Genomic DNA, 27,629 nt, shown 5'->3' with positions numbered 1-27,629 from the left:
CATGACTCTAGCATCCAGCAGCCAGGTCTCCTGAGTTTCCTGCTTCTGCTGAGTTGGCCCTTGACACTATGATCTTAGACTCACATCCTCTGATCCAGTCTCCTAATCTGCAAGGTAGGGGGAGAATCTACTCACATCATCCACTTGTTTCAAGAACAAAACTAAAGAATGTTTATGAAAATATGCAAAGAATGAAGTGCTAGATAAAAAAAAGTGCTTGAAGGTATACAAAGTGAGGCAACATGGTGTTGCAGAAAAGGAGACTGGGGATCACAATGCTTACGTTCATGATCTTACTCTGCCACCAACTGTCACCTCATCCAGGCAACACTGTGTTCACTATTTTCCTCATCTGCAAATTGGAGATAACAATGTTGATAATGAAGCGGTCACAGAATAGTATAAATGTGAAGAGCTATGAAGATGTATACTCTCAAGTGTAAAAAGCAATACAAATGTTAAATTAATTCACTAGTTATAAGCAGGAAAAAAAACTTTATTTCTATCAAATTAAAAAGTAGGAATCAATCTTCAAGCAAGATAATCAAAATAGTCAATAACAATTAACAGTTAGGAGAGCATGTACAGATTAGACTACAGGTTTAGATACTCTGAATTAAGCACATACACCCAAATCAAGAGGGCTGACAACTTTCACTGAAGAAAAGCACTGACTCATCGTAAACACACAACTTCTGGGAAACTGGAGCTGACTTTTCACAGGACAGTAAACCGAAGTGACAAGTTGTCATTGGCTTAAGAGAACAGATTTGAGCTTGAGAGGGGTCACAGTGAAACGCCATTGTAATGCAACAATTTCCCCAGAGATCTGTTCATCTCAAAAACAGGAATATATAAAAATCAGTAGTACAAATTCTCATAAAACTAGAAAAACCCTCTAAGCCCTAACACCTTGGAGCTTACATAAAGACTGAGTTTTTTTTTTCTTCCCTTTACCCTTCTCTAAATTAAATACAAAACAGTTTGTTTTTATTTAGCACATTTCTGACTTCACAGCCAAAGCTTTAAAATGAAGAAAGGTTTTATGAAATGGAATTAGACACACACCAACCCCAGGGAGAATCACAAGGTGCACTTGGTGTAACCTGCAAAAGTTACAGACAGGAAATCTTTATTTCCAGGAAGACACATGCTGTTTCCTGGAATAGCGTAATTATTACCCGGAAGGAATGCACATCCATGCCATCCAAGGGCTCTTGTCCCCTTGGAAATGTTTCACCATCTCTCCCTCCCTCTCCCTACACACACACACACACACACACACACACACACACACGCTCACTGATCAAATTGGGGGAATTTCCCTGAAGCATACAGAATAATGGCATTTATTTTGGCAAGAATTGTGCAATTTGTTAAAAGAAAGATAAGGTATGGCATTTATGAACAACTGTAATTATAGTATATCTCAACAGATGCAGGAAGTATATTTTTCTTCATAGTTGAAATACGGCTTCATGGGTTTCCCAACATCTGGCTCTTGCACACTTTTCATCTAGAAACCAGACTGGATCAGTTATATGTGGAAAGGGATGATAACTTATGACTAGACCACACTCCCATATTAAAAAAAAAAAAACCAAAACGAAACAAACAAAAAAAAAAAAAACAGGCTGCATTGCTAGGTTCTCCTTTTGAGACACCAAATAGACCAGGGAGTTACTAAAAATGCAGGGGAATTAAAAAGAAAGCAATTCATACTAAGAACACAACTTGGCCTTATGAATTGCCTCTCTGGCAAAATTAAATGCAGCAAAAAAAGATACTGTGTTTTAAATGAAAGGTAATAAATGAAATTCATCAGGTAGATATGAATGTCTCCCGAGATCCTGTAACTCAGCAGAGTGCAGATGAGATATATGCTCTCTGTATATACAGTGTGCAACTACCACCAAGACCCACTGAGTGCCCACTTCTTGCCTCAGCACCAGAGTGCCAAAAGCAAAGATTCCAGGTACAATCAAATAACACTGCTTTACCTATTAATTAGAATGGGGAACTCAAAGGAGGAAAAGGTACAAAAAAAGGCCCTTTTGGATTTCTTGATTAATCCCTATAGATACATGAAAATACAAACTTAAGTGAACAGAATGATTGCAGTTTTTACACAGAGGCAAGATAACTAAAACATCTATTACGTTAGGGTAACTACTGCAGATTTAATTAGATAATGCACATAATGCACTTAGCATTAAGTACCAATAAACAGGAACTACTAAGAATGCCTATGCCTTAACATATTTGAAATTTGTGGTCTTTATGACCTAAGCAGGACCCCCAGCAGGCTGGTAAGCTGTTTAAACTGCTAAACAGCTAAAGTCAAATACTGAAATCAGTTTAGTGAACTAAATTTTCTAACAGTCCTATTTATGGTTTTGCACAGGCACCCATCTATCTAAAACCATCCTGTCTCAACAACATTTTTAAGTGGTAGAGGCGAAGCCACAGCAGTAGCTCTTTCCAAGAATCCCCCTTATCCATTGGCAGTTATTACCTTTTTTCCTTCCCTACCAAAGGGAGGGGTACACCCTGGGTAAAGCTGGAGCTCATCTGAGCTTGGCTGCTGAAAGGTGGTGGGGAGTGACCCTGGGCAGGGCGGATAACACAGGAAGCCAATCTCCCCTGGTTTCCGCCAGAATTGTGCATGACAAGCAGTGAGTGCCACATCAGATGGCAGGCAAAGGTGTGAATGTAGCATTCAGGATCATGTTAATATGCAATGTGACATAGGCAAGATGGTATGCTGGGGGCTCCAATCACCTGCCAGCACTTCAGGAAGGATGTTTATCATCAGGGCCTTATTTGGGGGTGGGAGTGAGGGAGTGATTTCTCCTGCTATCAGGGAAGAAAAGTGAGTAGCATCTAACTCCCAGAAGCCCAGATCTACAGGGAGCACTATAGTTGAAGGCGGATGAAGTGTTAAGGTCCCTTAGGGGTACAATACCATGGATACCAAAAGCATAGGTAGGTGAGGAACATGAAGGAAACTGACCCCTCCACAGATTAGCCTGGACCCAAGCCCAGCCTATTTCAACAGCCTTTCATTTTATAAGTGAGAAGTTAGGAAAGAAGATCAAAGGCTCAGATCTTCCTCTAGCAGCTCCCTTTGCTTAAGCAAAGCGGGGAGGGGGAGAACAGTCCCATATAGAGCTGAATGTCACTTCTGCTACTTTTGACGAGGCCACTTGGAAATACGAGCAAAATCAAGCAGGCTCAGCACCCTAGGTTGGTTGGGACAGGACACAGATAGTTAACATCCAGGAGCAAACTCAGGCTGCAGAATCAGGAAAACCTGGGTGTGAGTCCTGGCTGGACTGTCTGTTGGCAGCAAGAGCCTGGGCAAGATGCTTCACATCTCTGACCCTTGTCTTCCTTGTTCATAAACATGGCCTCATGCCTATCTCAAAGGATGCTTGAAAGATTAAATGAGTGTTTGCTAAGGTCCTACAACTTTACCTATCGCCCAAAGGCCTTCAGTAAATGATACTTATTTTATGTCTGCCTTAGTGTTAAAGGATATTAAACACAGCAATGTCTCCAAGTTCTAAGTAAGTGGGAAGCCTGTTCAGACAATGAAAAGCAAAATTAATTCACAACTGGCTAAATCACAGAATATGTGGACGGGTAGGAATCTTATAGACACCCAAATTACTCTCTTTGCAGAACTGTGAAGGAACCGTATCTGTGGCAGTAGAAGAAAAACCAAGAAAAGATGTCCCTTTAGCTTTTATCAAAATATTTTCAAGAGAATTTTAATTTTTTACAAAATTACTGGAGAAAATGCTAGAGAGCTTGTTGAAGAAAATCTGAAATAGACTTTTTAGGCCACTGAACATGAAATAAGTATCATCTTTCAAAGACGCATGGAAAAGGTGTTTGTCTTTTTTATTGGTCTCACCAAGCACAGGGCCCTCACCAAGCACAGAAACAGCAAATGCCGTTGAGACACTGAGAGGCTCCCACACTGACTATAACTATCTATTCTGCTGGAGGAGAAGAGGGAAGGATTGAGAACTAGAGTATGGCATCAGGGACCAGCCATTTCTCATAACTCTCTCAAAAACTCCAAAGGGAGTCTGTTAAACACAAAGAGAAGTAAAGAAAGAGTCATGTAGATTTTTCTACTTCCAAAAGGACACAAACTTTCCTCTCTTGAATTACCCATAAAACAACCTTAACTCTCTACTTTTCCTAGTTTTTAGAAATTGTCTCCATGGCAGTACTAGTCTAAATTGTGCAACTTTCTTCATATCAGGTTTGTTTTCTCCGTACCTGGTTCCCCAGGAAACCTGAGCTTTACCTACAGGTCTGATTTTCACCCTGTCCCCACCAACCGGCATTCAAACATGGCTCTTCTAGAGCACTAGAAGTCCGTATCATGCACTGATGTTTCACAGACCTGAACTGGGCATCTCCATTGCATACACCCAAAAAGTAACATGGTGATTCAGAGAATGAGGAGACCAGTCTATGTTTCCACTAAGGTAGTCAAAGAACATTCTCACGAAGGTATAGAGGAGAGGAACTGTGAAGAGCGGGGCAGTATTTGTAAGGAAGATGCAATCATTACCATACAGAACACATCTGCCAGGGAATTGACTGGAGATTCTCCAGGACATCTTCAGAAAATAAACAATGCATTGCAACACCAGAGGCGTGCTGAAATAGGCTCCCCGCCCCCCTTCTCTTCAGTATGAGGAGTTAGAAGTCACTCTCAGGAATAGCAAAGAACCCTCCTTAGGGACAATCACGATGCATGAAGAGGGGTATTTATTTTTAAGGCAACAGGAATAAATTTCATTGTCCTTCCCAGAGGAGAGCCAGAATTACATTAGGTGGCCACCAAGTCTGGAAACCAGGCAAATCTTTAATAAATGGTTTATTGATATTACATTACAAAGAATGACAAAATTGTATCATCTATATTTCTAGACTTAATGGCCACCCCACAGAAAGCATCTTTGGAATAGAAAGAAAAAAAAATTAAGAATTTGTTTTCCCATAATCACAAAGCTGTCATACTCAGTCTGGGCACAGCTAGTGCAACGTTTTCCTCAACCCACAGGCTCCATTCCCTTTACCAACTATTTATAATATGTTTGGGTCACTCACAGGAGAAAAACACTGTCAGCATCAATATTTAGCAGCATTTCAAAATACATTTTTTTTGTCTTGAATAAAAAGCTAAACTATTCTTTTAGTGCAGTAATTCCATATGGTCTTATTACTTCTATACACAAGATAATGATTCTTTAACATGTATGTAGTATCTCCCATTTTTCTGAAGACTCCCAAAGACTTTGAGGATTTTATTTTTTCATGAGAAAAGAAAAGAGCAGTGTCAACCCATGAGGGTCAGCCCAGCAGCGTAAGTAGACCCTCTGCAGAGCTCAGTTCCTGCTGCAAGAAGCATCTGGACACCCTCCCCTCACTCTCGGCTCTTAGAAAGGAATCTGAGAGAGATAAAAGCAGTAACTATCTATTACTTCATAGTCTAGGAAGGGAGAAAACAGATGTACCAAAATACAGTCTAATAAAAATACTAGAAGCCAAATCCTTTCATTCCAGGATGTTTGAAAAAGGAGAGACTCTACAGAGCATGGAGGCAGAAAAAGGTAGCACTCCGAACAGAAAAGCTAATTGTGGACAGTCACTCAAGGCCAGAGAAGTGACCACAGAGCAACTGGCTTCAATCGCACGGTCACCAGGAAGGGCACATACCAGAGAACTTGGGACAAGGCCGGGGCTACTGCCCTTGGCATTCTCAGGCCACCTGGTGCTGTGGTTCAACAGCCTTTGGGGGGCAGGGAGAACCAGAGGCCAACACCATCACGTGTTAAAAGGCTACTATGGCAACAATGTGATGGTCAGAAATCAGCTAGAGTTTGGGTTATACACCCTTTGAAATCCAGCCTGTACTTGCTTTCTTGTGAAGGGCTTGAGACGTGCAGAGACATCCTAGACATGTGTGGGTGACCCTTCATCAGAAAGGCAGAGAAGAGCCTCTTCATTAACTCTTTCTCCTCATTTGTTTTCATTTCAGTTCACCATTTAGACTAGAAAAGACGCTGCAAGCTATCACCGCTAGCTTCTAATTTGGACACGGCACCAATACTACACATACAACTGAATGAATGACATCTTCCTGGTTCTTCATTGGGCGGGCTCAGTATGCTTCTTTGGACTGAATAGGTGTGATCTTGTTTGAGAAAAGCGTGTAAACATAGGGCCAGATTTTATTAGTCTCCGTCCCAGAAAATTGGTGAAGCACTCCTCGGCTCCTGAAAAATAAAATCCAACACATAAACGCATTTTAGGTTCACTTTTTTTTTTTAATGTTTATTTTTGAGACAGAGAGAGAGAGAGAGAGAGAGAGAGAAAGAGAGAAATAATGCACAGGGGAGGGGCAGAGAGAGGGGAGACAGAGGACCCAAAGTAGACTCTGCACTGACAACAGGAAGCCCAAGCTCGAACTGACAAACTGTGAGATCATGACCTGAGCCGAAGTCAAAGTCAGATGCTTAACCAACTGAGCCACCCAGGCGACCCTTAGGTTTCTTTTTAACATGATATTAGGGCAGGTGAAGATCCAGGGTATAAAGCAAGCATGATCTCATGGTCTATCACACACACTGCTAAGTGCCAAAGCAGCCCCCGCAAATGTATCAACACCTGCACTTGGGGATACTTAAATAAGGCCACAGCTTTTACAATTCTGGCATGCCTAGCATGATACCACCTCTTCTTCTCCTATTTAAAACATATCAAAGAGGGGCGCCTGGGTGGCTCAGTCAGTTGAGTGTCTGACTCTTGATTTCAACTCAGGTCACGATCCCAGGATCGTGGGACTGAGCCGCGTTGACAGGCTCTGCACTGAACATGCAGCCTGCTTAACATTCTCTCTTTCTCTCTCTCCTGCCCCTCTCTGTGGCTCGCATGTTCTTAAAAAAACAAAAAAAGAGGGGCGCCTGGGTGGCTCAGTCGGTTAAGCATCCGACTTCAGCTCAGGTCATGACCTCACAGTCCGTGAGTTCGAGCCCCACGTCAGGCTCTGTGCTGACAGCTCAGAGCCTGGAGCCCTTTTCAGATTCTGTGTCTCCCTCTCTCTCTGCCCCTCCCCTGTTCATGCTCTGTCTCTCTCTGTCTCAAAAATAAATAAACGTTAAAAAAAAATTTAAAAAAAAAAGAAGAAAAAAAGAAAAACATATCCAAGAATAACATTATATGGACAATACCAAATTTGCCTCAGTACACACTTTCAAAAAACAGATCACCGGGGCACCTGGGTGGCTCAGTCAGTTAAGCATCTGACTTTGGGTCAGGTCACGATCTCAAGGTTCGTGAGTTTGAGCCCCGTGTCCAGCTCTGTGCTGACAGCTTGGAGCCTGGAGCCTGCTTCGGATTATGTGTCTCCCTCTCTCTCTACCCCTCCCCTCACTCTGTCTCTCTCTCCCTCAAAAATAAACATTAAAAATTTTAAAACAAAACAGATCATTGACAAACTTTGGTACTATAAAACCCTTGTTACTTACAATAGATCACAAAACAGGATAGATCATAGTAACATGATCAGGAACTTCTAATCTAAAGGCCTGCTAAATTATTTGGGAGCTGAAGGGTCAGAAATTGATTTATAGCGGAGGCTGTAGACAGCTGTCCTGCATGCAGTCTGCAAATGGGTTTTGTTTGGTTTGCATGCTGTTAAAAATGTTATCTGTTGCTAACAGTTTTAAAAATTGGGATTTACACACACACACACACACACACACACACACACACACACACCCTGCCCCCACATACACACAAAGCCAGATTTCTGCTTCTCCTGAGAAATAGGTATCACTAGCCACTCTGGGTCTGAGTGCCCCTGTGGTAATAATTGGCTGAACATCATACAGCAGCTGTACAGTTCAACTGTCACTCACCTGTCCAGATTAACACAGCCCATACCAGGTCTGACACTCATTTCCAATACCTGCCTGGCCCCCGGAACCATATGAATCTGCCATCCGTAGCTTATAGTTTTAGCTTTTTTTTTTTTTTCCTTTGGTTAAATTCCCTCCTCGACATAGCTAGTCAAAAGGTCCCTTCTAATCCTCCATCCAAATGACATATGTGGGAGTGTCAAAATATAAGCCATTATTTCAGCTCCTTAAAAAGAAAGATGAATATAATTCTACACGTAATTTTACAACCAGACAGAGAGGATCAGGTTTCGGTCCTTGTATTACAAGAATTTCAGCATAAAAGAACTGGACTATATCTCCCATGTACAACCCCCAACATTTCACCTGACCTGCAGGGAGGAAATGGACCTTTAGGATTTACCTAGCTTAAAGAAACACCACCCTACCTCAGTCCAGTGTCCTTCCCACTGGGCACCATACTGTTTTAATTGGCCCTCCGCCATGAAAATGTTGAAGCACACTCACTTGTATAATTCAATGACTGGCTTTGCCACATCCTTGTACTGTCTTAGCCGGGCAGCAACTGCTTCAGGTTTATCATCCTCCTGCTGGACTAATGGTTCACCAGTAATGTCATCAATCCCCTACAGATACCAGAGAAACCAGTTAATACGGCCAATAGCTGGGCCATTCCATAGATGAAAAACTTTCCTATGCAAAACCCATGTATTCACCTTTGACCCCTCCCACATGATGAATTAGGCCTGATGACAATGGTAATAGTGAAAGTAGTTGAAAAAAAGAAATAACACTCTTAACAGTATGTTAACCTTATCCATTGAGAGCTGACATGAAATCGTTATTAACTTCTCAGATCTTTCTGAACATGTTACACTGCTACTGATAAATGATATTTTCAATTTATAGTTTAAAACTCCATGCTGCCTCCCCCAACAATAAACGACCTTTAGACACTATCACTCTGGCCCTCTAAATATTCCTAAAACTGCCTTGCTTTCTAAAGTTTGAGCTGTTAATAAGGAAAATAAATCATCTCAAAGAACCAAGTGGTTTACTTAGGAGAACACTGATCTAGGAGAAGGTATCTCTCTCCTACCTCTGCTAGCTTTCAAATCCTTTTCTGAGATTAATCTTACTCAGGCTATTTTACTAGATCACATAATGACTTGCCTAAAGGTAGATTAAATAGGCATGAATCATATACCTATGATAAACAAGAACAAACATTCCGAGAACTGAAAAGCTGCAATTCTAAGAACCTGATTTTTGACATATTTTAACCTTCTCAGGAAACATATCTACTTAAAAATGGCAACGTGCACATAAGAAGATCTTGCCTCCTGTGTCCACGCCTATTACCCACCAGGGGAGATAGTCACATGAAATAAATCTGTCAAAAGGCAGGCTAGAGCAGAACCAAAAGGTTCAGGCAACTCAACTGGATAATCAGAAACCAGCTATAAATTTGAAACACACTAAAATTCCATTACAGCTCAGGGCCATGGGTACATAATTTATGCTTATGATTTGTTGGTGAGCCCCATAATCATCACATGTGTATTCCATGGCTGTTACCCTGACACAACAGGAGAGATGGGGGTGGGGGAAAGCTGTACATCACCTCTACTTTCATCCCCTTTACTTATGGTTGCAAAGCTCAGAAGTCATTTCTAGGACCTCAGAGCACCAGTAAATACAACAACTACTTCTAGAACGAGCAGAATGATGCTGGGGTGACAGCATCCCTCCTTCCAGGACAGCCTGGCCACAGTGGCTACCAAGAGGTAGCCCAGACTAGCACTTCCACTGCTGACTTTGGGGGCAGCACTGTAATAACTGCAGGTGTTCTTTTAGTATACCCAGTCTTTGGAAAGCAACTTAATATTAAAGGTTCTCAAACTTTAAGAGAATCTTTGCTTCAGCAGGGCTAGGCGGAGCTAAAATGTGAAGCATCTGTGTTGGACTTCAGTGCGTATTCAGGACCCTCTTTTCCCCTCCATCATTTTTCCCCTCTACTAGTTTCTTGAAAAAGAAAGGAGGAAGGGACCTAATACAGGAATTCCAGAAGTATTTACTATATTTTTAAAAAGATTTCTGGGGCACTGGGGTAGCTCAATTAGTTAAGCACCGACTTCAGCTCAGGTCATGATCTCATGGTTCGTGGGTTCGAGCCCCTCATCAGGCTCTGTGCTGACAGCTCCGAGCCTGGAGCCTGCTTTGGATTCTGTGTCTCCTCTCTCTGCCCCTCCCCAACTCATGCTCTTTCAAAAATAAACAAATGTGAAAAAAAAAAAAAGACTTCAAAAGGCAACTAGTTCATTTCGCCCAAATGAATAAGACTCACTGGAACTTTATCAATGGCACTCATGAGCTGGGAAGGCATCCTTACCCTCTTGAAGTTGGTTTTCTGTAGTAATTATTGACTCTATCGATATTCAGGTCTACCTATTCCATACACATTAATCCAATAAGATACAACTGTCACCTCTTTCACATTTGGAGGATTAAAAGTAATACTATCTGCCTCCCCATAATTGGAGTTAAGAATCATATTGAGGGGCGCCTGGGTGGCTCAGTCGGTTAAGCGTCCGACTTCGGCTCAGGTCATGATCTCGCAGTCCACGAGTTCGAGCCCCGCGTCGGGCTCTGTGCTGACAGCTCAGAGCCTGGAGCCTGCTTCGGATTCTGTGTCTCCCTCTCTCTCTGACCCTCCCCCGTTCATGCTCTGTCTCTCTCTGTCTCAGAAATAAATAAAAAACGTTAAAAAAAATTTAAAAAAAAAAAAAAAAGAATCATATTGAACTAATTCCTATCATTACCAGAAAGAACAGTAATTCTTTAAATGAGTTCATTAACTTAAAAAGTTTCCTGGGGCACCTCGTAGCTCAGTCGGTTAAGCATCTGACTCTTGATTTTGGCTCAGGTCATGATCTCACAGTTCATGAAATCGAGCCCCACATTGGGCTCTATGCTGACAGCATGGAGCCAGCTTGGGATTCTCTCTCCCCCCCTCTCTCTCTGCCCCTTACCCACTGCACACACATACTCTCTCTCAAAAATAAAATAAACATTTAAAAAAATAAAGAAGTTTCTTTAAACATGTACCTTTATACATGCTTATTTTATGTAAACATGCTGTTTTTTTGAACTTGCTATTCCTCTAGTCTTCCCCCTTTACATCCTTACTCCCATCTCTCCCATGACCCCACCCACTTTAACCCCAGTTCTTCATCCAGACCCAGTGTTAACCATTTATCCCTGGTCTTATGAAGCCAGAGAGCACTTATAAACACACACACAAACAGATATGTGTAAAGAAAGACAGTCACTGTTTTACAAAAATGGAATCATTGTGCTATTTGCTTTTCATATTCAGTAATACACCTGGAGGAAATGTTTCTTCAGGTCAAAGTATATAGCACAAAGTCTTTCTTTTTACTGACTACAAGACGTAGATATTCGCTAATTCATTTAATCATCCCCTGCAAATGAGCATTCATTTTTGTGTTCAGATTGTTTTGTTTTTCCCTAAAATCAACACTGGAATAAGCGACACTGTGTACATGATCTTACCTGCTAGTGCTTTCATCTCCATAACCTATACTGCCAGTGGTGGGTTGAATGAAATAAAAATTTTAATGTAGGGGTGCCTGGGTGGCTCAGTCGGTTGAGTGACGACTTCAGCTCAGGTCATGATCTCACAGCTTGTGAGTTCAAGCTCCACGTCGGGCTCTGTACTGACAGCTCAGAGCCTGGAGCCTGCTTCGAATTCTGTGTCTCCCTCGCTCTCTGCCCCTCCCCCACTCACACTCTGTCTCTCTCTCTCTCTCTCTCTCTCTCTCTCTCAAAATAACCATTAAAAAAATTTTTTTAATGTACATTGCTAGATTCCTTTTTAAAAAGACTACAAATACTAGGTCTGATAAAGATGAGAGTATCATTTTTCTCAGATCCCCACCAGCAATAGATGTTATAAACTTGAATTTGCCTTCCTTGACCACTAGTGAATGAGAAATTTCAAATACATTTGGCCATGTAGATTTGTTCTTTTTTGAATCATCTATTCATATCCTTCCTATACTTTACAACCGAAATGCTGTGCCTCTTTCTTGTCACTCTGTCAAAGGGCCCTGTATAGTCTTACATGCACATGAGGTGGATTGAAGTCCAGGTTATACACCCTTCCACTGGGAGGGTGAATCCAACGTCGGCTGAGACGGTCTTTGAGTGTTTCAAATGGAATGTTCAAAGTGATCACTAGATCCAGCTCGCAGATTCTGTCCAGGGCTTCAGCCTGTACTAATGTCCTAGGAAAACCTAAATGCCAAAAACAAAACATATCAAATGCAAGACCTTTCCCAATTCCAATGAGTCAATGAAATATTTTCAGTGACAGAATAATCAAATCTATACATATGTCACCCAGAATTAAGTTTTTATCAGACATTTATGTCTACCTCCTTAAATTTAATGCTAGAAGAAAATAGGCTACTTTAAAATCCAGTTTTGGCATTTGGGACACTGAAAGATTAAGGGGTCACATGACACAAGCAGAGAGTATACTAAACTAAAAAAACACTAAACCAGTTCTAGCTTTGCTCTTAACTACTCACGTAACCCTAGGCAAGTTATATCACCTCCATTTCCTCTTCTGTTAAAGAAGTGAAGGGACAAAATTATATTTGTGTCCTTTTATAGCTTTAACAGCTGATAAGTATATTATTCATAGGCTATCCCCAAAATTATATATACATATACATGTATATATTTTTTTCTCCATTCCCCACTCTTACAAAACTCAACATGTGGTCTGCAATCTAGTACAGTAACCACAGAAATGAGAAAAAGCATTTAGGAATTTTATAGCAATTCCACAGTAATTTCAAGCCTAGTGAATCTAAAATTTATGGTTGAATTTGTGGTTTTCTTTTAACTTTTCTAGTAATTTGCTCTTGTTGTATTTGATAAAAGGATTGCTCTGCAGTAGGCGGGGGGGGGGGGGGGGGGGGGGTGGGGGGGTGGGCTGGAAGCTCCAGGCTTCCCTTGGAGCTTATTTTCTAATTTCTCCAATAAGGAAAATTATCCAACGGTCCCCATAGTGTCTAACCTGTGATGTTGTTTATTACAGAAGATGAAGTTACATCTTTTCCAAAAAGACACAAGAATAGAGAACACCAAACCTGGGGCATGTGTTCAACTCTATTGTTATGACAGGGAAAGAAAAGGCAAGTTCAAACAGAGGTGGGAAAAAGCTTATCTTGCAGGGCAGATCTCAGTTCATTAGCTATCACATGGCTAACACAAGGTAATCACAGGCTCCCAGAAGAAACTGCCTTCACATTCTTGTATGCTGTCCTCCCATGACCCATTAATGCATTTGGACTGGCTTCAACAGAGAAATAGGTTATTTCTAATTTTTTTAAATGCTTATTTATTTTTGAGAGAGAAAGAGACAAAGTGAATGTAGGAGGGTCAGAGAGAAAAGGGAGACACAGAGTCTGCAGCAGGCTCCAGGCTCCAAGGTGTCAGCACAGAGCCTGACGTGGAGCTCAAACTCACGAGCCGTGAGATCATGACCTGAGCCAAAGTCAGATGCTTAACCAACTGAGCCACCCAGGCACCCCTAGAAATAGGTATTTCTAATCCTGCAGCCCAGGTGTTGCCTGAGCCAATAGCCCAGCATTGTCTCCCTCCTCCCAGAGTGATTCTCTGGCTAAGCATCCTCTTCACAAAAAAGGCACCCACACACTGGGAAACTATACAAGTACGTTCATGGTGGTTTTCTTTGCAGTGGGAAGATGGGGGATTCCTTTCTACTCTTCTAGTTTCTCATTTTTTTTAATTGAGCATACAGTGCTTTCAGAATGGAAACAAAATTCTGCCCTTAAATAAAGAGCTGCTAAGTGGATTTTTTTTCAAATCTCAATATGATTTGTTAGACCAAGTTATGATTACTTAACATTTAGGGAAATGAAAGGTCAAACTGTATCTGCCTAAGGTCAAGCACACTGTGGAGACGTGGCCTTAACACCGGCACACAGTGGGCAAACATTTCCATGTAACACTAGGGTAGCTGTCTTCTAGTCTTCTGTTCAGTGGCCATACTTATTTGACCAGTTGTCTTACTTTAAAATCCCAATTCTGTGAAATTATAGGACTCTGTCAAGCTCTGTAAACTCATTATGTAATTTTTTCTTTCTATTATGGAATGGCTTGACTGCTTACATCTGAACTTATTAAGCGGCCTCTCTTTTGAATATTAAGTTCAAAAAGAAACTTAATTTTAGAATTGGGGCTTCACAGCAACTGGATGTATCCTGGAGCTTCAAATATATGATAACTACCAGGCAGATAACAATGTGATACTCTCTGGGTCACCAAGAAGCAAGATTTGGCCCCAAGTGGGCCCTCATGGCTCAATTCAGTCTATGGCTACATAGGCTGGATGGTAGGCAAGGAGTCTCAGTAGAGTCCAGATAAAACCATGCCTCCTTTACTTTTCCACCAAATTCCTTATTGAATACTACACATACCCTCAACCAGGTCCTTTTTTCCATCTCCCTTTCTCCAACAGCTCACTCTAGGTCAGACTGGGGATGCTGCAGAGAGAACTTTGGTAGCAAACCTGGAGCCCCAGACTTAAGTCTATTAGTCAACTTTAGCCTAAGTTCCCCTACACTGTGCACCATAGTCTGCTTTAGAAGATGGGTTTCCTGAAATGGGATTTAAGATATGCTTTACTCCCTTTGTGATTCTCTGGCACTGTACCTGGGACATTCTAAACTGAAATTCCAGCAAAGTGAGGGCAGTGAGCCTTCCCCAGAAGGGCACTCTTTCTCTGACTGCCATGTCCTAGCTTTCCCTGCAGAGCCCACTCTTCATGAAGGCTCCAAAGTGACAACTGGAGGGGCGCCTGGGTGGCTCAGTCAGTTAAGCATCCAACTTCTGCTCAGGTCATAATGTCATGGTTCGTGGGCTCGAGCCCCATGTCGGGCTCTGTGCTGACAGCTCAGGAGTCTGGAGCCTGCTTTGGATTCTGTGTCTCCCTCTCTCTCTGCCCATCCCCTGCTCATGCTCTCTCCTCTCTCTCAAAAATAAAAAAATTTTTTCAAATTGACAACTGGAGTTAGATTTAGAGGCCTGCAGCCAAAACAACCCCAAGATCAATCTCTATGCTTTCCCCAAATCCTTTTTCAAGGAAAAGTCATTTTCTAAATCAGTGGCTTCCAAAGGGACCCTTGCTAGAGTATGAAAAGAAAATAGAGCCTCTGTTGCACTGTTTTGTTCACTGTTTTTCAGATTCTAGTTTGGAGAGTGCATTTTATAAGGTATATGGTAGTAAAACTGTATATGCACATAATTCACACATATCCATATACTGAAGATATAAAGTAAACATTTTTACTGAAAATTGTGCACAAAGAATTTTAGAAATCACTCCTCTGAGGACCTGAATTCTCAGCCTCAGTCCCTGTCCTGGGGTTCTCAGCATCACTAGCCACTATCCTGACAATAAAACATTGTTCTTTATCCTTTGCATAAAATATGGAAACTGAGTACAGCGGCAACAAAGAATAGGAAGCTCTGAAAGACAATACAACAGTTCCTCCCACAAATAAAAGCTCAAATCTTACCGGCTAAAGTTTCTAGCCTAAAGGCCAGTCTGTTCAACTCCCCCACAACTGTTTCTGAACTCTGGTGCCCTCTGGAGGAATGGGTGGAAAATGCAACTGTGTACCAAATAAACTCGAAACAGATTTCAAAAATGTTACGTATTGTCTACCTTCTAGGCTTTCACATTCAGACCCACTAATGACCAGAGAATCATTAATTCTTGTGGCTTAGAGGTCTTCTGTTAGGACAGTGGCTCCTATCATAGCCTCCCATCCTCAAAATGTGTTAAAGTTGAAAGAACCATGGAAAATACAGAAGCCTGCATAATGAAAGCTAAAATGTAAGAGTTATATTTTAAGATGCTAATGTTGTTGGAATGCAACCATTTTTATGGTTCAGAAGTACCAACAAGAGAAATAAGTCATTCCACAACTTTAAGGGTTCTCCATCTGATGGGGCACATCAACATTATCAGGAAAGACTTACAAGGGGGGAAAAAGAGCTTATGGGTACTCAGATTCCATACCATTCTTCCCAGAATGGATCATCTGGGAGCAGGACTTAGGTATTTTTTAAAGTTATCTAGGTGACTCGGACTGGTTAAGAACCACTAAACTTCTCAGTGACAGCAACAGTGTAAGTGCAAAACTAACTACTTGTATCTATCCCATTCGGGGGAAGTTTCAACACCTCTTTTAAACAGGTACAAAAACACTTTGCAGAGAATCCTCTTTACCTCAGTTTCATGGCAAGAGGAGAACTGGGAAGGAAATTCCCAGAGACAAATCTTTCCAGATTCACTAAGCCCTTAACTCAAGCCACCTGTTTATGCTATTCCTGTCCAGGATCTTACCTGTAAAAAAAGTGGTGTGGCAAGGGAAAGTACAGTATAACAGAACAGTGGGCAAAGATCTGGATGCCAGCTGTGGTTTCAAAAGTGAGGAGAAGCTGCAGTAAGCCAGAAACCTCAGGGCTCGGTGGGACGTGTCTGGAACCAGACACACCTGGACTTCATTCCCAGTTCTCCCTAGCCAGAACTGCAAGAACATCCACCAGCTTTGTGTAATCTCTCTGGTCCTTAGTTTTCTCAGATATACAACAAGGGCATATCAATTTGCTGGGGTCGCCATAACAAAGTACCACAGAACAGGTGGCTTGAACAACAGAGATCTAAGGTCTCATGGTCCTGGAGGCTAAAAGTCTGAGATCGAGGTGTCAGGGAGGGTTGGTTCTTTCTGAGGCCTCACTCGTTGGCTTGCAGATAGCTTCCTTCTCCCTGTGTCTCCCATAGAATTTTTCCTCGGTGTGTGCCTGTATCCTAACTTCCTCTTCTTATAAGGACACTACACTAGTCATTGCAGATTAGGGCCCACCCTATGACCTCATTTAACTTAATTACCTCTTCGGTGACCTTATCTCCAAAAAAGAGTCAAATTATAAGGTACTAGGAGTCAGGACTTCCAACAGATGAATTTAAGGTGGCGGGGGCAGGGGACACAACTCAGTCCATAACAAAAGGTAATGCCTACTGCATGGCTGATTTGAGGATTAAGAGAGACAATCTTCCTAGAATGTTTAAGATGTAAAGTGTTAGGCACAGAGTGAGCACTCAATAAATGGCCGCTGCTGCTCTAGGTAGAGCTCTCCTGGGGGCTCAACTGGTTTCCCAGTTCAGAGTGAAGGAAAGGTCCTCATCCCCCAGCTGGCTTCTATTTAATTCCTTTCCTGAGATTTGCTAGTTTGGGGAGTCACTGGTGCTCTGTGCTCTCTACCATAACTAGAGCCCAGCACCTCTAGTTATTAGCCCGCGCAGACTGCACATTCTGGAACCCACCCATCAAAAGGGAGCTCGTGCCAGGCAAGCTCTGAACCTGGCACAGCACCTACCTCGTTTTTTGAATAGTAAAGCACCTTAAGTCTACTTTCCTGATCCAGTTCAATACGTAATCATGATGAGCTCTGATCTGGGTGAAAGTGAAACTGGTAAATTCAGTGCAAAGGTTCAGCCTTAAGCTGCTGACAATACACGTGTACCTTGACGTGACAACGGGACATTAAGTTCCAAGGGACTAATCCATTTGCAGCCTGCGTTAACTATAACACGGAATCCAAGTGAAGAAACGTGACGGCCTGGGGCGCCTGGGTGGCTCAGTCGGGTAAGCTCAGGTCACGATCTTGCGGTTCGTGGGATCGAGCCCCGCGTTGGGCTCTGTGCTGACAGCGCAAAGCCTGCTTAGGATTCTCTCTCTCTCCCTCTCTCTCTGCCCCTCCCCTACTCCCATTCTCTTTCTCACACACACAAAAGTAAATAAATAAACGTGAAAAAGAAATGTGACAGCTGTGCAGTCTTTCTCGTTAAGTGAGTGCCTCATTTTGGGGAACATTCGCACAGACGAGGCAACTGTCAGTGGCTCCTGAGTCCATGTCCAATCAGCAAACACACCCTGTGTGCTTCCTATGTATTGTAGTCTGGTGTTCACAAAGCATTTATAGAAATTTACTTCTCTCTTACTCTGCACATCGGCCCTATGAGGTGGGCAGAGTGGGAACAATCACCCTCCGTGTAACAGATGAAGCTGGCATTTAGTGAGGATCAGCAGCAGAACAGGATTGAGGATCAGGTCTCTGGTCTTGGAAGTGCCCCCTCTCTCTTACACTATGCTGTTCTTCCACAGGTATGAAAAATAATTGTTGAAAGAATCCTAAACATCACCCCATCTATCTTACTTCCACCCCAAGAGCAGAGCATCCTGTAGCATCCTCATCATCACGGCCACTATTTGCTGTGCCAGATAGATTTTATGCAGAAGAAAATCTGAAACTGTGCAGGGGCCTACACGGCCTACTCTCGCTCCTGTTGTCTCTGACCTAGCATCCCTGTCCGTCACCCCACGTCACCTGACATCCTTGCTGTTCTCAAACCGGTAAGTCCATTCCCACCTTGGACAAGTAGCTTATGTCCCCTCGGCGTGACACGCTCTTGCTGTAGGTATCTACGTGTGCCCTCGGCTCCTACAAGTCTTGGCTCAAAACATGCCTTGTCAGTGAGGACTTTTCTAACCATCCTGTTCAACTAAACCTGCGCCCCACCCACGGCACCCCTATTCACACCCGCCCCTCTTTTTCGGTTTTCTCTTCATAGATTTCAACATCTTTTATAGCATATGATCTACTTTATTTTGTAAGTGTTTCTACTCTCACTAGGATGTTAGCTAAATGAGAGCAGAACCTTTAAAGCTGTTTACTGCTACATCCTTCATGCCTAGAACAGTGCCTGGCACATAATAGGTGCTGAATAAATATTTGTTGAATCAATGAATAAATATTATCTGAAAAGTCACAATTATTCTGCAAATGGGTATCATTCCCATTTTAAAGTTGTAAAAACTGAGGCTCAGAAAAGTTAAGTGACTTGCCCAAGACCACACATTTAAGAACCGAGTGCTGACTCCAGAATCACACATCACATACCACACGATGCTGTCTTCCTCTCACGGGGAAAAGTGCAGCCTGTGAGAAATACCTGCTCGTGACGGCTACAGTAGTCAATAGTCTACTATATAGTATACAGTATACAGCAGTCAGTATACAAAACGACTGGAGAAATCCAAATCCTGCGTGGCTTCGGGGTGCTGCAGGCACAGACATGTCAGATTCTCTCCACACATACACAAATGTTCTGCACCTTGCTTTTTTCTTTTCATAGATCTTGGAGATTCTTTTCTATACATACGCATTGCTCTCTTGCTATAATAACTGTGGAGTACTCCATGGTTTGGATGAACCACAATTTAACCAATTCCCTACTGACAGGCATTGAAGGTACACACTACATGAAGCACACTAGGGAAAAATAGCTTAGCAGACAGAAATACAGGCTCCAGAGACACACTGCCTTGGTCTGAGGTGCAATTATGCCACCTGCTCACGTTGTGACCCTGGTTACCCACCTCTCTGTACCCATAAAGTGAGCCTGGTAATGCCCAATCCAGAAAGTTGTGAGGAACAAACACATTTCTGTATGTAAACCCCAGCACAGCAGCCGGCACAGGGTGGGAGGAGGTGTGGCAAGTGGGGCAAAGAGCCAACACTGGGGGAAAATGAAGACCATGTGGGACCGGAGGTAAAAGGACAGACAGCAAGTCTGATAACAAGAAAGACATGACGGGTAAGTATGAACCTTTATAAAAGTATGAAAGGAGCAGTGGGGAGACAGGATAGTGCCATCACCATCACCAAACACAGTATGTTCATATAAGAGAACAAGTCTCCTCAATAACAGGAGGTGTGACAAGAAGGTCACACGTGAAGGGGAGACCCAGGTTTACTTTAAGGCAGAAGGTAGGGTATTCTGCGGAGTCAGAGTAGGTGTGAGGAGGAAGGTGGAGAAGGTTATAAGGAAAGAGAATCCCAGAGGGTACAGTGGAAAAGTAAAGACTTAGGGGGAGGAGGAAGAGGAGAATCAGTAATGGAGAAAGAGAAAAGGATAAAGAAGAAAAAAGGACACTGAGGGATGGCTTACCTTTCCCTTAATAACCAAGTATCACAGACATAAAAGACCCAGTTGGAAGTGACTAGCTTCAAATAGTGTAATTGTTAGGGCAGGTGTAGTGTCCTAATCTCTGAAGATGTCACAAAGGCCCTGGCAGTGGGCTGGGCTCTCACAGAAGTTTGGGGTGCAGAGTCAAAAACCTGGGGGATCACAGGTCCTAGAGAGGGGCTCTGTGTCACCCTGGTTAGGCAGAAGGCAAAGGCTCCATGAAGTAAGGAGAGGCGGTTATCTGTCTACAAGACTCTTAAGATATGAATATTCTTCAGCTTACACATCCTAATGTAAAGCTTCAGGGCACACAATATGAAATGGTGTCCTAAAAGGCAGCATCCTTTGAAGTGATTTATATCAGTGTCTCAAGTTGGGCTGAACAAATCAAAGATGTAATTCTCACATCAATCAGCTGCCAAGAACAGACTGTCGGATAAGGTACAACCTGACCAGGACATTTTAAACCATTTTTAGCGAAGAGTCATTATCCAACCACATACATATATTTTTTTAAATGAATATATTGTCAGAGGATCACAATATGAAGACTGTGAAAACTGTTTATCAACCAAGAGTGTCCCAGTATCAGGGCATGAGATGTTCACTTTAACTTTGGTGAGGAAACATGTGGGTATTTTGCTCTTTAGTTAACATCTGACATCCACTGATCCGTGTTCTCTTCCAAAGATCTACTCATGGTGTAAGATTTAATTCCTTGGTGTCTCAAATTGCAAGGATATTGGAATCTGAAAGGAAACAAATAATTAGCAGATGTATGGAATTTAAAGCATGATCCGTAAATCTTGTAATGGAAAATCTGCCTCTAAATAAGAATAGCCATTCTTGACATGAAAGTACTTAGATGCATGCATACATAAAGCATTCAAAAGTACATTCTAAGAGGTTATCTTCTGACTAAGAGATTCAGACTAGACAGGCTATGGTTACACAGGTGGGTACCAATTCTCTTGGGTTACACCAAGAGAATTTGCCACTCTAGCTGTGGGTGTGTATTCTTTAAACATGCTTGCTTGTAGCCCCTGTTCCATGTGGAACAGTCAGATTCCACAGAATAGTCAGATTTCATGTGGATTTGGTATTCTGGTAGGCAGGGATTACTGACCAAGTAGACTAGATGTACACTCTAATTCTGTCAACAGGTGGCAGCATGAATAATTCTTCAATTTAGAAAGAACTGCAATAAATTGTGGTATACTTTTATTTTCACGAAAAGTAATCCTGAAACACATATTTTCTAAATGACTAACAAGCAGAATCCCAGTCTCCCTAGATAACCTAATCCAAGTGAATATATTCCATTAATTGTTGAGGAAACCAGAAAATCCAACAGGCAAAGTAAAATAATGAACACATTTAAGCCCAGAGAGCTTGCTTTCCTCCCTGTAACGACACATACGAGACTGCTCACTCCATCACGTGGTTTCTCACCAGGAGTACAGAAAACCTACCTCATGCTTCCATACTAAGCTGTCCCCTCTCCCTCATAGCCTAGAAAAGCTACCATGTCCTGCTTAATCAAATAGCCAATCCATGTTGAAAGCTGAAATTTCATGCAGTTAAATTTCTCCCAAAATCCACCATGCTATATCACTAATTATGGTGCCTACAGGTTATTTTTTAGACAGCCTCCCTCCCAAAAAAGATTCACCATGTGCAGGAAGATGTTGCTAAATCCCTGACGTGCCAGCCACCGGGCCTTGGCATCTGCTCCTCTCAGCCATGCCAAGAGCCTGAGGGAGGGCCGGTGAAGCAGGAGGTGCCACAGCAACAAGCTGAGACAGTGGAGGGGAATGGGGAACTAGGACACTTCTGTTTTTCTAATTTGTTGTGCATTCATTCCAGAGGAAGGGCAGAGAGCCAGAGTCCACCACCACATTCCCAGGCAGAAAAGCAAGCCCTCTGCTTGATGGAAATAGAAGCGCAGTTTTAAAGGGCAACTTCTAACATCCGCCTGGGACTGGCAACGTATGAAAAGGCCACACAACACCAGGCCCCCTTCCTATGTGCATTAGGATCTGGGGCCAACACGGTTGCTTCTGACCAGCCATCTCTTTCCAGCTGTTGGGAAAGCAAGAACCAAGTTAAAAATATGTAAGCCATAATCCATCACAATTAATCACTGAATGATTAACTGAAGTTCAAAGCAGGTATTCTACCATAGTCTTCCCTAACACAGGGGCATTCAAACTATTCATACCACCAAGCAGAAGCCTCACTAGCAACTTAAAATTGATCACCGTCAAAACCTGCTCGATGAAGGCCTTTTCCGTCTTACATCTTATAACTACCTTATCTGTTTGCACAATATTTACTTGTATGTGTATCCAAGATCTCCATATTCCACTTCTTCCAGTTTTTATTAACAGATGGTGAAAAGACTAAGACACAGCTGTGCTCCAGATGTTGGCAAACAAGAGCTTAAGCTACATCATATCACTTTGTGAGCTCCACATTTCCCACTGTGCTGAGAGCTTAGGACCTACTTCCTGCTCACTGAAATCTTCCAGGGACACTTGGAACTCTACTATTAGGTATCTTAGAGTTGTAATAAATAGTTCCTGCTCTCAAGGAGCTCATAGGTTAGTAGTAAATGATTTAAAAACCTGGACATGCTACAATCACTACTTCGGGATCCACTGATAGAAGACATACTACAGAAAATTTGGGTTTAAACCCTAAGTTTGGATCTTCTAAGTGGCTTAGTTAAAAGATGAATTCCTATTAGGCAGGGATTCTTGGGGAAATCCCCAAATGGTGTTGAGGTCCTCTGGCATCAGTGCAATGATTTTTCCTGTTTAAGGATATAGATGAAACTCATAGCTTATAACCTGTGTTCTTAAACAAGTTAAAAATTATGGAGCCCTTTTGCCAGTAAAGGAATATGCATACTGCATTGAGGAAGGAGCTGTTAACTGTAAATCCTTTGCTTAAAGGCCCTTCTCTTTAAGAATTTTGTTTACCTGTTATATGGGGACCCAAGTCCCAATATAAACAAATTAAAGGAAAACTGGTCCCACTATATCTCACTTGAGACAAAAGAAACTTGTAAATGATTTCACCACAGGCCCGTATTTTTGCCCCAAATAAAAGAACAGAGGCTGAGTATGGCCCACCATGGGCTCAGCTCCCAGGTATATGGTGTACATATACATGGTAGGTGAGACCTACCATCAGACAAGTATTTATAAGCTTTTTCTACATGTCAAACATAATTGTAGGTACAGGAAGGTATAAAATATCAACATCCAGATCAATCTGTAAGTTACATGATTATAAGGTAAGAAGAAAGAATGAAATGGGTAGACAGGATAGTACCAGAAGGACTCGGCAAGGAGAGGATATCTGAGTAAAGATGTGAATGGAGCATCCTCATGACCATCTCAAGGCACAGTGCTGCAGGTAGAGGGCACAGGGAGTGCAAAGGCCTGGCAGCATTAGCACATACAGCACATAAACGTAAGGAAACTGTGACATCATTAGGGAATAAAAACAAAGTTTTGCCCTCCCTTGCCCTCAAGAAAAGAGGTCTGAACATAGATGAAGGCAAAAGGAAACACAAAAAACATGAAACTTTAAAATATGATAAAGACAAAGAGTATTCAATAATATCCACTGTAAGTGGATATATTTTCTTAAAATAGAAAAACTGAACAAAAGGACAAAAAAGATATAATACAGGAGAACTTTCCTGAAAGGAAAAGAACTGAATTGGAGATCAAAAGGACACAGTACCTATAGGAGGGAGGACAAGAAACAACACTGAGATGGTCTATTTACTTCAAGTATGAGGAAACAATTCTTCAGGAAGTCTATACAGGAAGAAAAAAAAAAATCATAGTCAAAAGTCACACTGGCCTCAGGGCTTTGCAGAGCAATAATCCAGGTCGGAACAAGATGAAACAGAGGCTGCAGAGTGCCGAAGGACACAGGGGTCACTCAGGAATATCACAGCCAGCTGAACCTGCTGAATGATGAGGAGGCGTTCTCAAACGTGAAAACTCAGGGAAGAGGGCATCACATGAGCCCCTCTGTTACAATGGAGGGAAGGAAGGAGGGAAAGAACAGCAGGAGGAAATTATCCAGTAAGATCCAGCTGACCACGGTAATGATGAATGGAAAAGCTGTGGTAAAAAGTAGCACAGCTTTATTCAGACATAATTCATATGCCAAACAATTCACTTGTTTCAAGTGTATAATTTGATGGTTTCTAGTCTATTCACAGAAGTAACGAGAAGAATCGTCAAAACAAAAGAAACAGAGATGTGGTACTGTGTGAGAAAACCAGGCCACAGAATTCATTTAAATCTTTTAGATGTAAGACAAAAAAAAAAATTGGAAATTCAGGTTACAGAAGAAAACTTATAATAGATTTTAGCAACAAAAACCATTGAAAACAGAGGGAGGGGAAAAGAGGTGGGAGGAAGCCTAAGTACATTAATCCTCTTACTGTTCACTGAAGAAAGACAATATCTCTCTGTCTCAATTTGAAGTATGAAATAAAAAAACAAATATGTCAACTCCTAATGGCTTTCATAATCTTAAAGAGCTCTCCCAAGAATATCCTGGGTGATGAAGAAAGATTTTATCTGAAATTCAGTAATAATTCCTTCAGGTTCACTTTAGCTCTGCTATTGTTAAACTTAAGTAAAATTAAATATTTTTAAAAGTACATCAAGTATGGGAGCCGCACTTACACACTTTCAAGCACCTATGTGCGTGAGGAGGGGTCTAGAATGACAGGTTCTCAACTGTTAACCCTGATTATTTCTGGCTACGGGGATTTTAGGTGACTAGCTCCTTTCCCTTATATTTTGCCATATGGCTTGAATGCTTTATAGTAATCATGTACCATTTTTATAAAGTCAGTGTCAAATGATAAAATTAAATTCTCTGCACTTTTCCCACATCTTACTCTCCTCTAAACCCTAATCAACTTGTTCACCTTCACAAAATCTGGGTTTTTCTTCCTAGTACTAGGGCAGTCATCAGAGTTTTATATTGTTTTGTTTTATATTAGTAGGTAAGGTTTAATGGAGGCTGGGGAATTTTGTTTAGTTATACTTTCCCCCGGTGTACTTAATGAGGGATGAATATGATGATCTTTGCTTATTAAAATGACATTTTTAAGTTTATCAGCCATTTATTAATGAAATGCTAAGTTCTAACATCTGTATCAGCATCAACATGTGGTGGTATGTATATACAACATCGGTACATAATAACACGTACTATCATGTGACCACCTACTACGTTTTAGGATTCCACTAAGAGCGTCATATTTGTTAGCTAATCCTCGCGAACCTATGCCATACATACTGCTACTAATTCTATGGATGAGGAAAAAGAATCCAAGAAAAGTAAGTTTGCTTGCTCAAGACTACACAGCTAATAAATTACATAATGATATTCAGTTATAAGTCCGCGCTTTTTCCACATTACTGTTCTGATATAGTGCTGTGTATTTAGTAAATGCCCAGCAATTGTTTCATTAACAAACTAGAAAAAAGGGTGCCTGAGTGGCACAGTCAGTTAAGCATCTGACTCTTGACCTTGGCTCAGGTCATGATCTCACAGTTTGTGAGTCTGATCCCCACAGTGGGCTTTTGCACGGATGGAGCAGTGCTTGGGATTCTGTCTCTCCTTCTCTCTGTCCCTCCCACACTTGTGCTCTTGCTCTCCCTCAAAATAAATAAATAATTTTTTTTTAATTTGAAAAAAAAAAAAAAAACCTAGCAAAGTATGCTTTAGATGCTTTGGATAAAGCTTTGCAATGAATGTTCTCAATCCATCCAATTCCCAAGATACCTGTTTCATAAATTAGGGAAGGAGGCTCTCCTTCCATCTAAAATTAGGATTTGAAGACAGCTTCATCCTATGCCTTACTTTATAGACTTCTAATTAAGTGGCAACAGCAAAGGGGCTAAGTGTATCTTAAAGTGTATGAGACATGCCCAAATAGAAATCACAGTTTAATATCTAAAGTAGATCTAAACATGTTAAAAATTAAGTTAATTTTAAAGTGTTGGTTAAAAAGTTAAAAAATAAGTTATTCTTTCAAACTCAAAGTTTTACATTTTAAGCTTCCTAACTCATTTCTAATATTAACTTTGATGTTGGGGCGCCTGGGTGACTCAGTCGGTTAAGCGTCCAACTTCTGCTCAGGTCATGATCTCGCAGTTTGTGAGCTCAAGCCCCACGTCGGGCTCTGTGCTGACAGCTCGAGAGTCTGGAGCCTGCTTCGGATTCTGTGTCTCCCTCTCCCTCTGCCCCTCCCCGGCTTATGCTCTGTCTCTCAAAAATGAACAGATGTAAAAAAAAAAAAAATTAGTATTGACTTTGATGTTTATTCAATGCCCTGTATTTGAATTTCATGAAGTGTTTAACTTTTGCCCCCACCCACTTTTCTGACCTCATATGCTCATATTTTCAGCTCTAGAATTATCCAATTACCTGTGGTTTCCAGAATACACCATGCTGTTTTGCATATAGTGATCCCTCCACCTAGAAGATTAAGCTTTTATTCTCACTTTCAAAACTTAGTTCTTGCTGTCACCTTCTCCAGGAAGCCTTCCATTTAACAGCTGCCTCCCTCACCCCTAAGATAGGGTCAGTTCCTTTCTCCTGGGTGCTACCTCTCACCTTTCACCCCCTCCACTGGGGCTCCCAAGGTCCTAGACTGCAGTTATTTATTCAGCATTTGCTCCTCCTGGACTAAGCTCAGAAAATATGCTATTCCCTCCTCAGACAGACCAATGCCAAGCTCATCAAGACGCACCATAAAATGTATAACTCAATTTGCGTTTTGATCTCTGAACCAAGTTTTTCTAGGGTGTGTTCAAATATCTGTATACATATGTTTTCCATATGGCCCTTAATGCTTACTTGTTAAAATCTAGTCATTCTCTGGAAACACAGAGCGAATAAACAAACTCAGAGTTACCTGCCATATTAAAATTGTTCCCCATCCCAAGACAGCAGTCAGATCACGCAGAAGAAAAAAGCCACCAGAAATGGACATGGGAACAGGGTCTCAGGAGAGAATCCAATCAAATGAACAAGAGAAGATACCCAAGGCTTTATTTTACCATGTTTTTCAGTCCGATCCTCTGAGCTCATACAGACACCAAGGACACTGAAAGTAGGGAAGTCATAGAATAAAAACAAAGTTCTTATAGGTTAGATTTAAATCACAGAAATCAAAGGCAATCCTCATTGCCTAGGGCAGCACAAAAGCTGAATCACCACTAGATTCTAAATGCCAAGAAGGCCAGGTCCCACCTAGTATGTTGCTCTATTGTGGTGTCTTGACAGTGCCTGGCACAGAGTTGGTGCTCAATAAATACTCAGTTGTAGGAAAAATTATGAAGACTCAGAACCGAAAGAAATTTGCACAATCGCCTGGGACCATTAACAAAGAGGCTGCACTAGCTTTAATGAAATCAATAGCTAGACATAAAGTCTGAACAGGCTCCGCTCTTTGGATAAGGTATATCACAAGATGA

General features: G+C 41.7%; 1 protein-coding gene and 1 long non-coding RNA gene across 8 annotated transcripts in view; one reads left to right on the top strand and one right to left on the bottom strand.

Moving 5' to 3' along the window:
* Positions 1–290: 290 nt before the first annotated feature.
* The window catches only part of AK4 (adenylate kinase 4), a 74,459-nt gene continuing 47,120 nt past the window's right edge, over positions 291–27,629 (bottom strand). For 5 of the 7 annotated variants that reach the window (XM_042952021.1, XM_042952015.1, XM_042952019.1 and 2 more), the window contains 3 exons: positions 12,094–12,266; positions 8,454–8,572; positions 479–6,302 (listed from right to left, as the gene is read on the bottom strand). In XM_042952021.1, coding sequence (XP_042807955.1) covers positions 6,188–6,302; positions 8,454–8,572; positions 12,094–12,266 — 407 coding nt within the window. In that variant the 3' untranslated portion in view covers positions 479–6,187. Of the gene's footprint in view, positions 353–478; positions 6,303–8,453; positions 8,573–12,093; positions 12,267–27,629 lie in introns of those variants that run through there. The other 2 variants (XM_042952018.1, XM_042952017.1) reach the window with 2 other exon arrangements.
* LOC122227483 lies at positions 18,084–24,647 on the top strand. Its single transcript, XR_006206079.1, has 2 exons — positions 18,084–18,487; positions 21,970–24,647. It is a non-coding gene; the product is annotated as an uncharacterized LOC122227483 (long non-coding RNA).

The sequence above is a fragment of the Panthera leo genome, chromosome C1 (assembly GCF_018350215.1).
Source record: "Panthera leo isolate Ple1 chromosome C1, P.leo_Ple1_pat1.1, whole genome shotgun sequence".
Classification (NCBI taxonomy): Eukaryota; Metazoa; Chordata; class Mammalia; order Carnivora; family Felidae; genus Panthera; species Panthera leo.
Note: the sequence above shows the minus strand (reverse complement) of the source record. Positions and strands in the feature narration are given on the sequence as shown.